Source organism: Elephas maximus, chromosome 1 (genome assembly GCF_024166365.1).
Source record: "Elephas maximus indicus isolate mEleMax1 chromosome 1, mEleMax1 primary haplotype, whole genome shotgun sequence".
NCBI lineage: Eukaryota > Metazoa > Chordata > Mammalia > Proboscidea > Elephantidae > Elephas > Elephas maximus.
In genome coordinates, this window is record NC_064819.1 from 121,460,782 (window position 1) to 121,473,397 (window position 12,616).

The following is a 12,616-nucleotide window of genomic DNA, read 5'->3' on the forward strand; positions in this document are numbered from 1 at the left end:
CCTCCATCCTGGGCGACTGAACCTTTGTCTAAAGAAAATATATATATGTCTAAAAATATATATATGTCTAAAGAAAATATATATATCCCCAAGCTCTGGATGCCTGTATGAATGTCGATCCTGAATATTCATGATAAATTCACATTTCCTTGTCTGCTCTTTGTGGATGCTCACCTCTTGGAGGCAGCAGCCCCAACTGTTTCTTTCCTTGTGCAATGAAATAAAGGCAACTTTTTGACCTCCCTTCTCGGCCTCTTGTACATTGGCTGTGACAAGTCACTCCGTGCAAAACCTGGAGTTTCCACCCAGCAACAATGCTATGGCTAAAAATTTAAATATTTTGTCTGAGCCAAGATTTGAATTTAGTTTTCCTAATGATTTCTCTTTAGAGTTTGTATTTCCAGAATGGAATCTTCCATTCTATTTATTTATCCTGCTCATTTAATTAAATACCTAAATTTTAAATTTTAAGTTATCTGTAGCAATAACTATAAATTTATTTATTTACAAACAAGTATCAGTTATAACTGAATTTAAGTTGATAGTTTAATATCTCCAACATCTCTTTTTCTCTATTTGAGGATAATTACTGAACATTGAAATATCTGACCCTAGACCTGAATTTGTACCTTGATATGGTTGGAAACTATGCCACTACTTTGGTCAAAAAAAAAATGACTTTTAAGAGACATATTTAAAAAGAAAGAACCTTATAATATTTCTTGGATATTAAGCAATAATCTGACAAAACAATGATGACTTGAATACAAATGAATCAGAACCATAACAGATTGAATTTCCCTTGACGTATAAGTGGGTTTGAATAGAAAGGAAAAAGTCATTGGCAAAATTCATTCTAAGTATTGCCAAACCTAAAATATCTGAAAACATAGGGGTTTTTTAAAGACATTCTAATGAACTCAAAATCCTATCTTTGTTTTTCCATGCCTAAATTATTTTATAAACCTAAATTTGAAAAAAAGAATGAATTTACTGGAGAGTTAAACTATATAAAGCACCAAATGATGGAAATGCATAGTGTTTGTTTGGGGGCTGGGGGGAGAACTCAAGCCTTAAATGCCGGGCCAAACTGCTATCTGTGTAATTAACTCTGTGTGCGTATGTGTGTGGGTAAGAATGATGATTAGCATAGATTTATTAACAATGTTCATAAAAATCTAATAAACCAGATAATGAAAGTAAATTTATAACTTAGGGACCTGAAAATGATTCAAAATATCTATTCTTATGGTAAATTATGAGGTAGACCTAAGCCTACTCATTCACTATTAAAAAAAAAAAAAGTACCTACTTTATCATAAACAAAAAAACAAATCCATTGTCCTCAAGTTGATTCTGACATATGGTGACCCTATAGGACAGAGTAGAACTGCCCCGTAGGGTTTCCAAGGAGTGAATGATGGATTCAAGCTGCTGACCTTTTGGTTAGCAGCCATAGCGCTTAGCTACTGTGCCACTACTTTATCTTAGAGGTTTATTAATCACCATGAGAAAGTGCTTAAGATCTTTCAAGGTGATTTTGCCTATCTGGAATCTCTAGATTTTGCCATGAAGAAGCAGAAAAGTTTTTATTTATTTATTTATTTAATTTGCTTGATCATATGTTTGCCATATTTTGCCAAAACAAACATGGAGTTCAGTAAATTATCTATTCAGCATGAAAAAAAAATCAATAAAATCCTTAAACTCTATTGCCAAATCCATTGCAGTTCATTTGTCAGATCTTTAAAAAGTGTATTTCACAAACTAACACAGTTCCCCAGGCTCTCTGAGGAATGATAATGCTACTTTTGATTTCAACAGCCTTTTGATTTCCAAAATATATTTAGACCTCTTTGCTATTTTTTCTCTGCAGGTACAAGATAAACCAAATTTAACAATCTATATCACCGACTTTCCTCTCACCTCATGATTGAAACTACTTTAACTGCTGTATGTACTTTGCTCTGCAAAGTTCTGCCCCCTGTGTTAGGCCATACTGGTTTGGAGTATCGTAGGAGAAGCTTACGTTTAGTGGCATGTGGACTACAAACCGTTTTTAGTCACAAACTCATTCAACGATCATTCAAGATATGTTTTGAATACCTACTACCAGCATTGTGCCAAGCAACACGGGTACGATTGTGAACAAGAGATGCACATCCCATGAAACTGATATTCATTCAAATATAATCACTGTGGTGTCTCTGTGATTGATTAAAACAGCAAGTCTAGTTACTTTATGACTGTGATCAAGCTACAAGAATATTTTATGCTTAAGTTAGAGTTCATGTACCTTTCATGATTTGTCCCCCTCCCAAAATTTCCTAATACTACCTGCATACATATTCTCTACATGAAAGTCATTTTAGCCAACTCTGGCCTATTAATTTTTTCCAGAATATATGCTCACCATGCTGTTTTGGCACTCTATGCTTTTATTACGTGTCTGTCAGTCTGTCGTACTGCGGTAGCTTGCACACTACTGTTATACTGGAAGCTTTGCCACTGATATTTCATATTCCAGCAGGGTCACCCTTGGTGGACAGGTTTCAGCAGAGCTTCTAGACTGTTAGACTAGGAAGAAGGACTGGTAAGCTACTTCTGAAAAATCGGCCAGTGAATAGTAGCAGAACATTGCCTGATATAGTGCCAGGAGTACTTTTATTAACAATGTTTCCTGATCCAGAAATGAATTCTCTCCTGTTCTCACCACCACTCCTCGCTCCTCCACAGCCCCTTCCCTATTCGTCACCACCTCTTGACATCCTACTCAGCCATCCACCCCGTGTTTGTTCAGCCATTGTACTTTGGAAACAAATAACTCGTATTCTAGGTTTCATCTGATGAAAAGGAATTTTGCCCAGGATGGAACACAGCCAGCATCATAGTTGGTTTAGATGATATAGAGGATGAGATTTTTCATTTAGGGTTGATGCTGGAATAGATAAGACTTTTGGGATGATGTGATGGGATGAAGGTGTTTTGCATATGGGAAAGACATAAATTTGGGTGGCCAAAGGTGGAATGTTATGGATTGAATTGTGTCCCCCACAAATATGTGTTTTAAACCGTAACGCTTATGCCTCTGGAAAGGAGCCCCGGTGGTACAGTGGGTTAAGTGCTAAGTTGCTAACCAAGAAATTGGTGGTTCGAGCCCAACAGCTGCTCTGTGGGAGAGAGATGTGGCAGTCTGCTTCTGCAAAGATTTACAGCCTTGGAAAGCCTAAAGAGCAGTCTACTCTGCCCTATAAGGTCACTATTAGTCGGAATCTACTTGATGGCAATGGAGTATACCCTGTGGATATAATACCAATAGGGAATAGGGCTTTTATTTATTATGTTAATGAGACCATATCAGTGTAAAGTGTGTTTTAAACCAATCACCTTTGAGATATAAAACAGCAGATTAGCACAAAGCAAGCAAGCATAGATGGGGTAAGACAGGTGCCACATCACATGAAGATCAAGGAACCAAGGAACAGAAGATGAAAATAGACAAGGACCTTCCCTTAGAGCTGAGAGAGAGAGAGAGCCTTTCCCTAGAGCCAGTGCTTTGAATTGGGACTTCTATCTTCCTAAACTGTGAGAAAAAAAAAAAAAATCTGCTTGTTAAAGCCGCCCACTTGTAGTATTTCTGTTGTAGTAGCCCTCAATAACTAAGATACCAGCTGAGCCAGCTTAAAAGCCACCTCTGTCATGACTCCTTTGGCTCTGTCCCATTTGGATATAACCACTCCTTCTCTGTTCTCCCATAACCTCTTCATTGTATCACTATTGTTAGCATTTAGGGCACTTTACTTCTTTCTATAGTTAGTTAGCATGCTGTCTTGCATGTATAAAAAAAAAAGGTACTCAATAATTTTATGTTGAACAAATGGATAAATAAATTAATAGTAATAAACCACTAAGTCTGAAAGTAGACTTTCCTGAACATCATCTTTTCGTGACTTCTGAGTCCTTTTGCGGAGAAGTAATCATATTCGGATCCATTATTGCAAATAAAAGGTTGTTCTTTTTAAAGCAATGTCACCTTGAGAACATTATCAACAGGAATGAGCGAAACCATAGTAGGCTGAAGTATCTGGTTATTGATATTCATAGAAAAATTTCACATGTATATTCTCTATTAGGTTGCAGTTAATAAAACTAAAGTACTGGGAGGGTCCCTTGCTTCCCCAAGGCCATGTATGCTCTAGTTCCAGTTAAAATCTTTTTTATATTGGTTAAACGCATGGCCAACTAGCTTGGAAATTCAACCATTTTACCCTTCTTCTTACTAAAGAGAACATTAAACAGAAAAGCAACAAAAGGCTGTATATAGGCTGAATATCTCAAATCTACCCTTAAGTAAAAGAATTAGATGATTTTGCAAGGAGAAAACATTCATTTATTTTAGGCTCAAGAAAAAAAAAGATAAATACTACCATAGTAACTTAAAGCAAAACTATTCTTAAAAGTATAAGTGAAATAAATCAAGAAGAGAGTGAAACTCAAATATAGAGTAGTTCCCAGAGAGGAATAAATAAATAAATTGAAAGCAAAATAGAAGTTAAACTATACAGACAGAAAAAGAAAGAGAGAACCAAGACAAGTGAAGAACAACAACAACAAAAAAACCCTTCAGAATGTTTATATGGGGTGGTGAATATGGAAATTAAAAGGAAACTGGCTAATCATATTTCATAGATCTCTTGAGTTGTTTAGTTAGACATTTCAAGCATATCCCCAAGGAGAAGACCGGGAGAAGCACATACCACTAATTTAATTTTTCTTGTTTGGGCCACATACCAGGGAAAAAATGATAGGCTCTCCCCCGCAGTGCTGATTTCTCCATCACTTTTCTGACCATAAATGTACAGTTGTTTAACATTGTAAGACTTCTTGGATGATTATTTAAACATGTGCTTTTCTGGGTCTACATTTATCATACTTGAACTCTGAGGATCCTTCACAATAATCTCAAAGCCATAATTGGAAAATAACTTATAATTCAAATTATTTGAATTGTTCATAAGGAATTCAAAAATTCAGCATTGTGTTTAAAATCTATGGAAAAGTTTGGCTTTGGGAGGAGAAAGTCTGAAACACTGTAATACTTTGTACTAAGAATTTTCTTTTCCTGGATCAAGACCTGGGGCACACGAAATCTTCACTAGCCTAACCCTGTAATATATTTAATTTGTGTCTGTCAACCTCATTTTAGACACATAATTCTTGGGATCGAAACATTGACTATGATATTATCCTTAGGCTGTGAAACTGTTTATAGATAAAACAATGCCATTGTGCAATCCTATTGCTTATAGTAATGAACCCACTTGAAAGAGGTCCAAGACAGACCCAACTTTCCCCTAACTCTGCAGTTCATTAAACAGGGCTTTGGAATAATACAGCAAAGAGGAATGAATGAAATATTTCTTTTGTCTGATAATGTGAAAAATAAAGTGAGCAAAACTACTGTTTCCAGTTAAATAAGGCATGTTATTTTTGTTGTTACTTGCCCTCAAGATGATTCTGACTCATGGCAACCCTATGTATGCACAGTAGAACTACTCCATAAGGTTTTCACGGCTGTGGCCTTTCAAAAGGAGAGAGCCAAACCTGTCTTCAGAGGCATCTCTGAGTGGGTTCAAACCAACAAACTTTCAGCTATTAGTCCAGCACTGAACTGTTTGAACCACTCCAAACCCAACCCACTGCCATTGAGTCTGAGGGACTGCCAAATAAGACCCATTCTGTATTTAAAAATCACTCTCCCTAGGCTTGGCCCTAACATTTGTGGGGCCTGGGACAAGATATATAAGCTCATATATCTAAATATTTATAAATTACCAATCTAGCTAACAAACTAAATTGTGTTCTATCTTCCTATCATGACAAATACAATTTTAAATGACCTCTAAGTCCAGATTTGAATTTCAAATATTTGGACCCTGAGCAATCAAAGAACTTAACTTGGCCTACAAGGCTCTGGGAAATTGGTCTTGATTTCCCTGGCCTCTTGATCAAATGTACCAAGGTCCCTCTCACCATGGCCTTTGTAAATTCTGTTCAATTTGTCTGAGATATGCGTCTGCTTCCTCAACTTTTTCCACTAATCACATCTTCCTTAATTTCAGATTGAAGCTCAAATTCCTCACTGTTCAATGTTTACAAGAACGGCATTCTGTTTCTCTTTTGGGCTCTTCTCTGGGTACAGTGACATGAATTCACTAACGGCATTATACGCTTACTACCTAATACTTCACTCAACTTTGTACAACCCTCCTGAAGCTGTATCTGCATTCGTTCACCATTGTATTTCTGGCTTCTAGCCAAGTGCACAGAACATTTAGCCAAGTGCACAGAACATAGCAGATGCTCAATGAATAACTTTGGACGTATGGATTCCTTCTGAAACTTCTTAGAAATGCAGAATTCCTATAGACCTCATCCAAAGGTGATTTTGGAGTCGTTGCCTTTGATCAAAAATTACAATGCGTTAGGACTTAACTTGACGTTATTTATTCCATGCAGTTTCTCATGACTCTTTAGTTGCTCCTCAGTGTCTCTTTCTCTTGAATTATGGGTAGCTCCTTCATCTCTTTCCATGGTTCTTTTTTTAGTATACTGTTGAAAAACCTGTTGCTGTCAAGTGGATTCCAACTCACAGCGATCCCACAGGACAGCATAGAACTGCCCCGTAGGGTTTCCAAGGAGCTCCTGGTGGATTCGAAATGCCGACCTTTTTGTTAGCATCCGTATACAGTTCCTAATTATTTTATTTTTGAGAGATAATGTGCACATAGTAACATTCACCTTTCTTCAGTATATGGTTCTATAAATTTTGACAAATTATACAGTTGTGTAACCACTACTACAATCAAAACATAAAATCCTTAACACTTTGCACAGAGCTTTCTTTTGGTATTTGTTATATTAACAGTAGTGCTACTTATTTACATACAGGTCTTCAACGCTAGACTAAAAACCCTTGAGAGTAGGAATAGTATCTACTTCTTTACCCCAGAGGTCTAACAATAAATGTGTATTTGATCAATGTGTTGATGAATTTATTAACTATTACACTCTCCTGTGGAATGTGCTAACTTATATCTCATAGGCACAAAAAATATATTTGTTAAATCACACAAAAACAACTCCCAACATGTCAAAACAAGCCCCACAAGAAGTATATGTAATTTAGAGCTTACCATCCCCAGTTTCTGCACAGAGCTGTAAACCCAAATTGTTCTGTGGATTAATCACCCAATGATTGCTGGTCACAGTGATATCAAAGACAAGCCAACCCACATCTAAAGCCTGGGCCTTTCTTGTGTCTAACAGGAACAGATCTGCATCCCTAAGGAGAAAAAGAACAGAAAAAAGAGTTAAAGGTTTGAATAAAGATCGTCATTTCCTATACTTAAGTGAAAACATTCAAAAAGCACTCTTTAAAATAACAGGAGTTAGTTAAAGAACAAGGGGGAACAAGTGACTCCAGTGATGAGTAATGAGATACAGAACCTTTTATTCCTAGGCTCCCTACTGAAACCTGGTGCAGATTAGTAATATCTGAAAGTAATTTCCATTTTCCTGCTTTTCATTGGCCTCTACAAACATTAGACTTAGTTTTTAATTTGGTCCCTGGCCATCAGTGTTCCCTAAAACCACTATTTCTAAGTAGCCCTTTCTGGCAAGTTCACAAAGGATTCAACTGAAGGGAGCTAGAAATGAAAGCTGCTATTCCAGTTTGTGTGAATGTGGCTCCTCAAAGAGATGGAGCACAGACAAGATGTGATGCAAACATCTGTTTGGGGGATAGTTTTCTAAGATTCTCCGTGTTTTATTATGTAACTTATTTTGTGGATACCAAAGGCCAAGAGAAGGTCACAGAGTGCCCCGATGGATTAAAGGATTAATCCCATGCGTTGAGCAGCAGACTCTACACTGATTTGATTTATCATCATCTTCATGTGTAAGTCCCCTGAGGGCAGTAACGGCTATGTTCTAGGAAAATCTCCACAGTGTTACAGATATTAACACTCATAAATATATTTTTGAGTCTTAATTTTAGCATTAAATTAATAAATGTATGAATTTTTATTGAATCACGATTATTTTATTTATTTATTTTACAATAAGCAGATTGACCTAAATGCTATACATTCTGACATTTGATATTTACCACAGCCCATGCATATTGATGAAACTGAGGCTAAGATAGGTTAATTGTAAAACATTGAAACTCCTTCAAGGTAGATTAGAAGGGACACTATTGTACATTTTTATGGCCTTTTATATTATTCTGAATCTACTTAGGAGCATATTATTTATCTGTGGAAAATCAGAGCTATGTCATAGCAAGCTGTGTTAAACATTGTTCTGCATTTGCCATCTATTTACATCATAGACGTCACTTCAAAGGTGAGTTATAAAAAATTTTTTTGAATAAAATCAAATCATACACAAATATTATTTTTTAATAAATTACTCTAAAAAAAATAATAAACCCGTTGCCATCAAATTGATTCTGACTCATAGCGACCCTATAGGATAGAGTAGAACCACACCATAGGGTTTCCAAGGAGCACCTAGTGGATTTGAACTGCCGACTGTATTGTTAGCAGCCGTAGCTCTTAACCACTGCACCAAAATGAAAATTAAACTATTCTTAACAGAAGTCAATATTTTAAATACATTTTCATTTCTTTATTTCAACTTTCTACCATTTTCCATTAACCCAGAGAGATTAAAACAAATACAATATAATTATTAAATCATCCAGCTACTCTACTCTGAACAAGGCAAATTTCATTCTTCACAATTCCAATCATAGTATTTATCAAAGGAAGGTTGCTGCACTTTTCAATATCCCGTATAGGATTCAGTTTGAGATTCTGCAGACATATGATAAGCATACACTACAAAGCAGTGAACCAATTCGATTAGTTCCAACTTGAATTTTGTTGTTGTTGGGTACCAAATCATAGCAACCTCACGCAACAGCATAGAACGAACCCATAGGGATTTCTTGGCTATAATCTTTACAGAAGCAGACAGCCAGGTCTTTCTCCGGAAGAGCTGCTGGGTGGGTTCAAACTGTCAAACCTTCCATTAGCAGAGAGCTTAACCATTGTGACACTAAGGCTCCTTAAATTTTAAGGACCTATTATATTCACAGGAGCCCTAATGGTACAGTGGTTAAGGCTCTGCTGCTAAATGAAAGGTCTGCAGTTGGAGCCACCAGCCACACCATGGAAGAACAGACCTGGCACTCTGCTTCCATAAAGATTTACAGCCTTGGAAATCCTACAGGGCAGTTCTACTCTGTCTTATAGGGTCGCTATGAGTGGGAGTCAACTCGAAGGCAATGTTTTTTTTTTTTTTTTCTTGTATACACAGTATGACATAATGTCAATCAAATTCTCCCTCTTCCTCTGAACTTAGAAAACCTGCTAAAGAAAATGCCAGAAAATAAGGACTGTCCTTAAAATTTTGAGATATTTGATAAATATCCTTGAGATTGCAATCTTGGAGTTAATCACATTGTTAGCTTCTTAAATAGAATAAATCACCCTGCAGCTTGGCAAATATTCATATTCTACACTGTTCAAGTCTGCTGTCATTTGAAATATGGTAAAAATATTATAACCAACTCTGAAAATGCCATGCTTGAGATGATGTTTACATTTTGAGAAATGATTACAACTAATTATCTTTAGGTAGTCATTTAGGTGATGTTCATATTAGTTCGAATTTCCAGGAAAAGAAAAATGCCAAACTAAAGAAATTATCAACACTGAAATAGTTGCAAAAAATACATATATAAAAATAAATTTATATTAGTGAAAATAATTTATAATCATTAACATTTGTGCTTTCCTTTTTTTAGGTGAATTTGTATTGACTATGATGTAGATCAGTGTAAGAATTTCTTACACAGCTTAAAGGAAATCATCACGCAGTTGTTAAATGCAGAGTCATATTTAACAGATAAAACATTCGCAATACCCAGATAGACTTATTGGATATGAAATGTATTAAAAAAAACAAGCAAACAAACCCATTGCCATCCAGTACATTCCGACTCATAGTGACCCCATAGGACAGTAGAACTGCCCCATACGGTTTCCAAGAAGCAGCTGGTGGATTCAAACTCCCAACCTTTGGTTAGCAATTGAGATCTTAACCACTGTGCAACCAGGGCTCCATGAAATATATAAACCACCCGCTGCCGTCAAGTCGACTCCGACTCATAGTGACCCTATAGGACAGAGTAGAACTGCCCCTTAGAGTTTCCAAGGAGCGCCTGGAGGATTCAAACTGCCGACCTTTTGGCTAGCAGCCACAGCGCTTAATCACTATGCTACCGATGAAATATATAGATGTATTAAATATAGTTACCCAAAGGTGAAAGATAATATGCATATATGTGAATACATGTATTTGTGCTGCACATTTATATATTGTTGTTGTTAGGAGTAGTAGAGTCGGTTCCTACTCACGTACAACAAATGACACTGTGTACAACAGAACGAAACACTGTCAGGTACCGTGCCGTTCCTCACATATATTGCTATGTTTGAGCTCATTGTTGCAGCCACTGTGTCAATTCATCTCACTGAAGGTCTTCCTCTTTTTCATTGACCCTTTACTTTACCAAGCATGATGTCCTTCTCCAGGAACTGCTCAGTCCTGATAACATGTCCAAGTATGTGAGATGAAGTCTTGCCGCTCTTGTTTCTAAGGAGCATTCTGGCTGTACTTCTTCCAAGACAGATTTTTTCATTATTCTGGCAGTCCATGGTATATTCAATATTCTTCACCAACACCATAATTCAAAGGCATCAATTCTTCTTCTTTCCTTATTCAATTCTTCTTCCTTATTCATTGTCCAGCTTTCAGACGCATATGAAGTAAATGAAAACACTATGGCTTGGGTCAGGTTCATCTTAGTCCTTAAAGTGATGTCTTTGCTTTTTAGCACTTTAAAGAGATCTTTTGCAGCAGATTTGCCCAATGCAATCTGTTTTTTGATTTCTTGACTGCTGCTTCCATGGGTGTTGATTACGGATCCAAGTAAAATGAAATCCTTGACAACTTCAACCTTTTCTCCATTTTATCATGATGTTGCTTATTGGTCCAGTTGTGAGGATTTTTCTCTATGTTGAGGTATAATCCATACTGAAGGCTGTAGACTTTGATATTCATCAATAAGTGCTTCAAGTCCTCTTTGCTTTCAGCAAGCAAGATTGTGTCATCAGCATACAGTAGATTGTTACTGAGTCTTCCTCCAATCCTGATGCTCCGTTCTTCTTCATATAGTCCAGCTTCTTGGATTATTTGCTCAGCATACAGATTGAATAAGTATGGTGAAAGGATACAACACTGACGCACACATTTCCTAACTTTAAACCACACGGTATTCCCTTGTTCTGTTAGAACTACTGCCTCCTGGTCTATGTACAGGTTCCTCATGAGCACTATGAAGTGTTCTGTAATTCCCATTCTTCGAAATGTTATCCATAATTTGTTATGATCCACACAGTCGAATGCCTTTGCATAGTCAATAAAACACAGGTAAACATCTTTCTGGTATTCTCTGCTTTCAGCGTGGATCCATCTTACATCAGCAATGATATTCCTCCTGCCATGTCCTCTTCTGTATCTGGCTTGAATTTCTGGCAGTTCCCTGCTAATGAACTGCTGCAACTGCTTTTGAATGATCTTCAGCAAATTTTTTTTTTGTCTCTGATATTAATGATATTGTTTGATAATTTCCAGATTCTGTTGGATCACCTTTCTTTGGAATGGGCACAAATACGGATCTCTTCCAGTTGGTTAACCAGGTAGCTGTCTTCCAAATTTCCTGGCATAGATGAGTGAGCACTTCCAGTGCTGTATCAGTTTGTTGAAACATTTCAATTGCTATTCCGTCAATTCCTGGAGACTTGTTTTTCACCAATGCCTTCAGTGCAGGTTGGACCTCTTCCTTCAATTGTTCTTCCCTTTTGGCTTTGTATCTCTAGGTCTTTGTACATTTCATTATAATACTTTGTCTTCTCAAGCTGCCCTTCGAAATCTTCTCTTCAGCTCTTTTACTTCATTTCTTCCTTTTGCTTTAGCTACTCTACATTCAAGAGCAATTTTCAGAGTCTCTTCTGACACCCATCTTTTCTTTCTTTCCTGTCTTTTTAATGACCTCTTGCTTTCTTCCTGTATGATGTCATTCCAGAACTCATCTGGTCTTTGGTCATTCACTTTCAATGTGTGAAATCTATTCATTTATAGCTAAAAACGAATGTATTTTAGCAGATCTTACTTTAATCATGTTCAGGAGCTTAAATATGTTGAGTCATGTATGAGAAACTGGTGGACTTATATATATTGATTTTTAAGGGTTTTGTTTTTTCACTGAAAGAGGAAAGAGTTTTGTATATATGTCTTGGCATGTCTCAAAAACACTAGAGGGGTACTTTACTAAGAACTGAGCAGCAGGAGCCAAAATTCAGCAAAACTTGAGTTATTACCAACCTCACAACCCATCTGAAAATGCAGATTGGTGTAATGGGAAAACTAGGGCTATGTACTTAAGAACATAATGAAGAAGAGCTAGAACATAACTTTTATC

The 12,616-nt window shown here is 36.6% G+C and overlaps 1 protein-coding gene across 1 annotated transcript in view; it reads right to left on the reverse strand.

The window, feature by feature from the left end:
* Positions 1 to 12,616, reverse strand: part of BMP5 (bone morphogenetic protein 5) — a 141,668-nt gene that overhangs the window by 37,704 nt on the left and 91,348 nt on the right. The window contains exon 3 of the mRNA XM_049894630.1: positions 7,197 to 7,345. Within this exon, the coding sequence (XP_049750587.1) occupies positions 7,197 to 7,345 (149 nt within the window). The remainder of the gene's footprint in view (positions 1 to 7,196; positions 7,346 to 12,616) is intronic.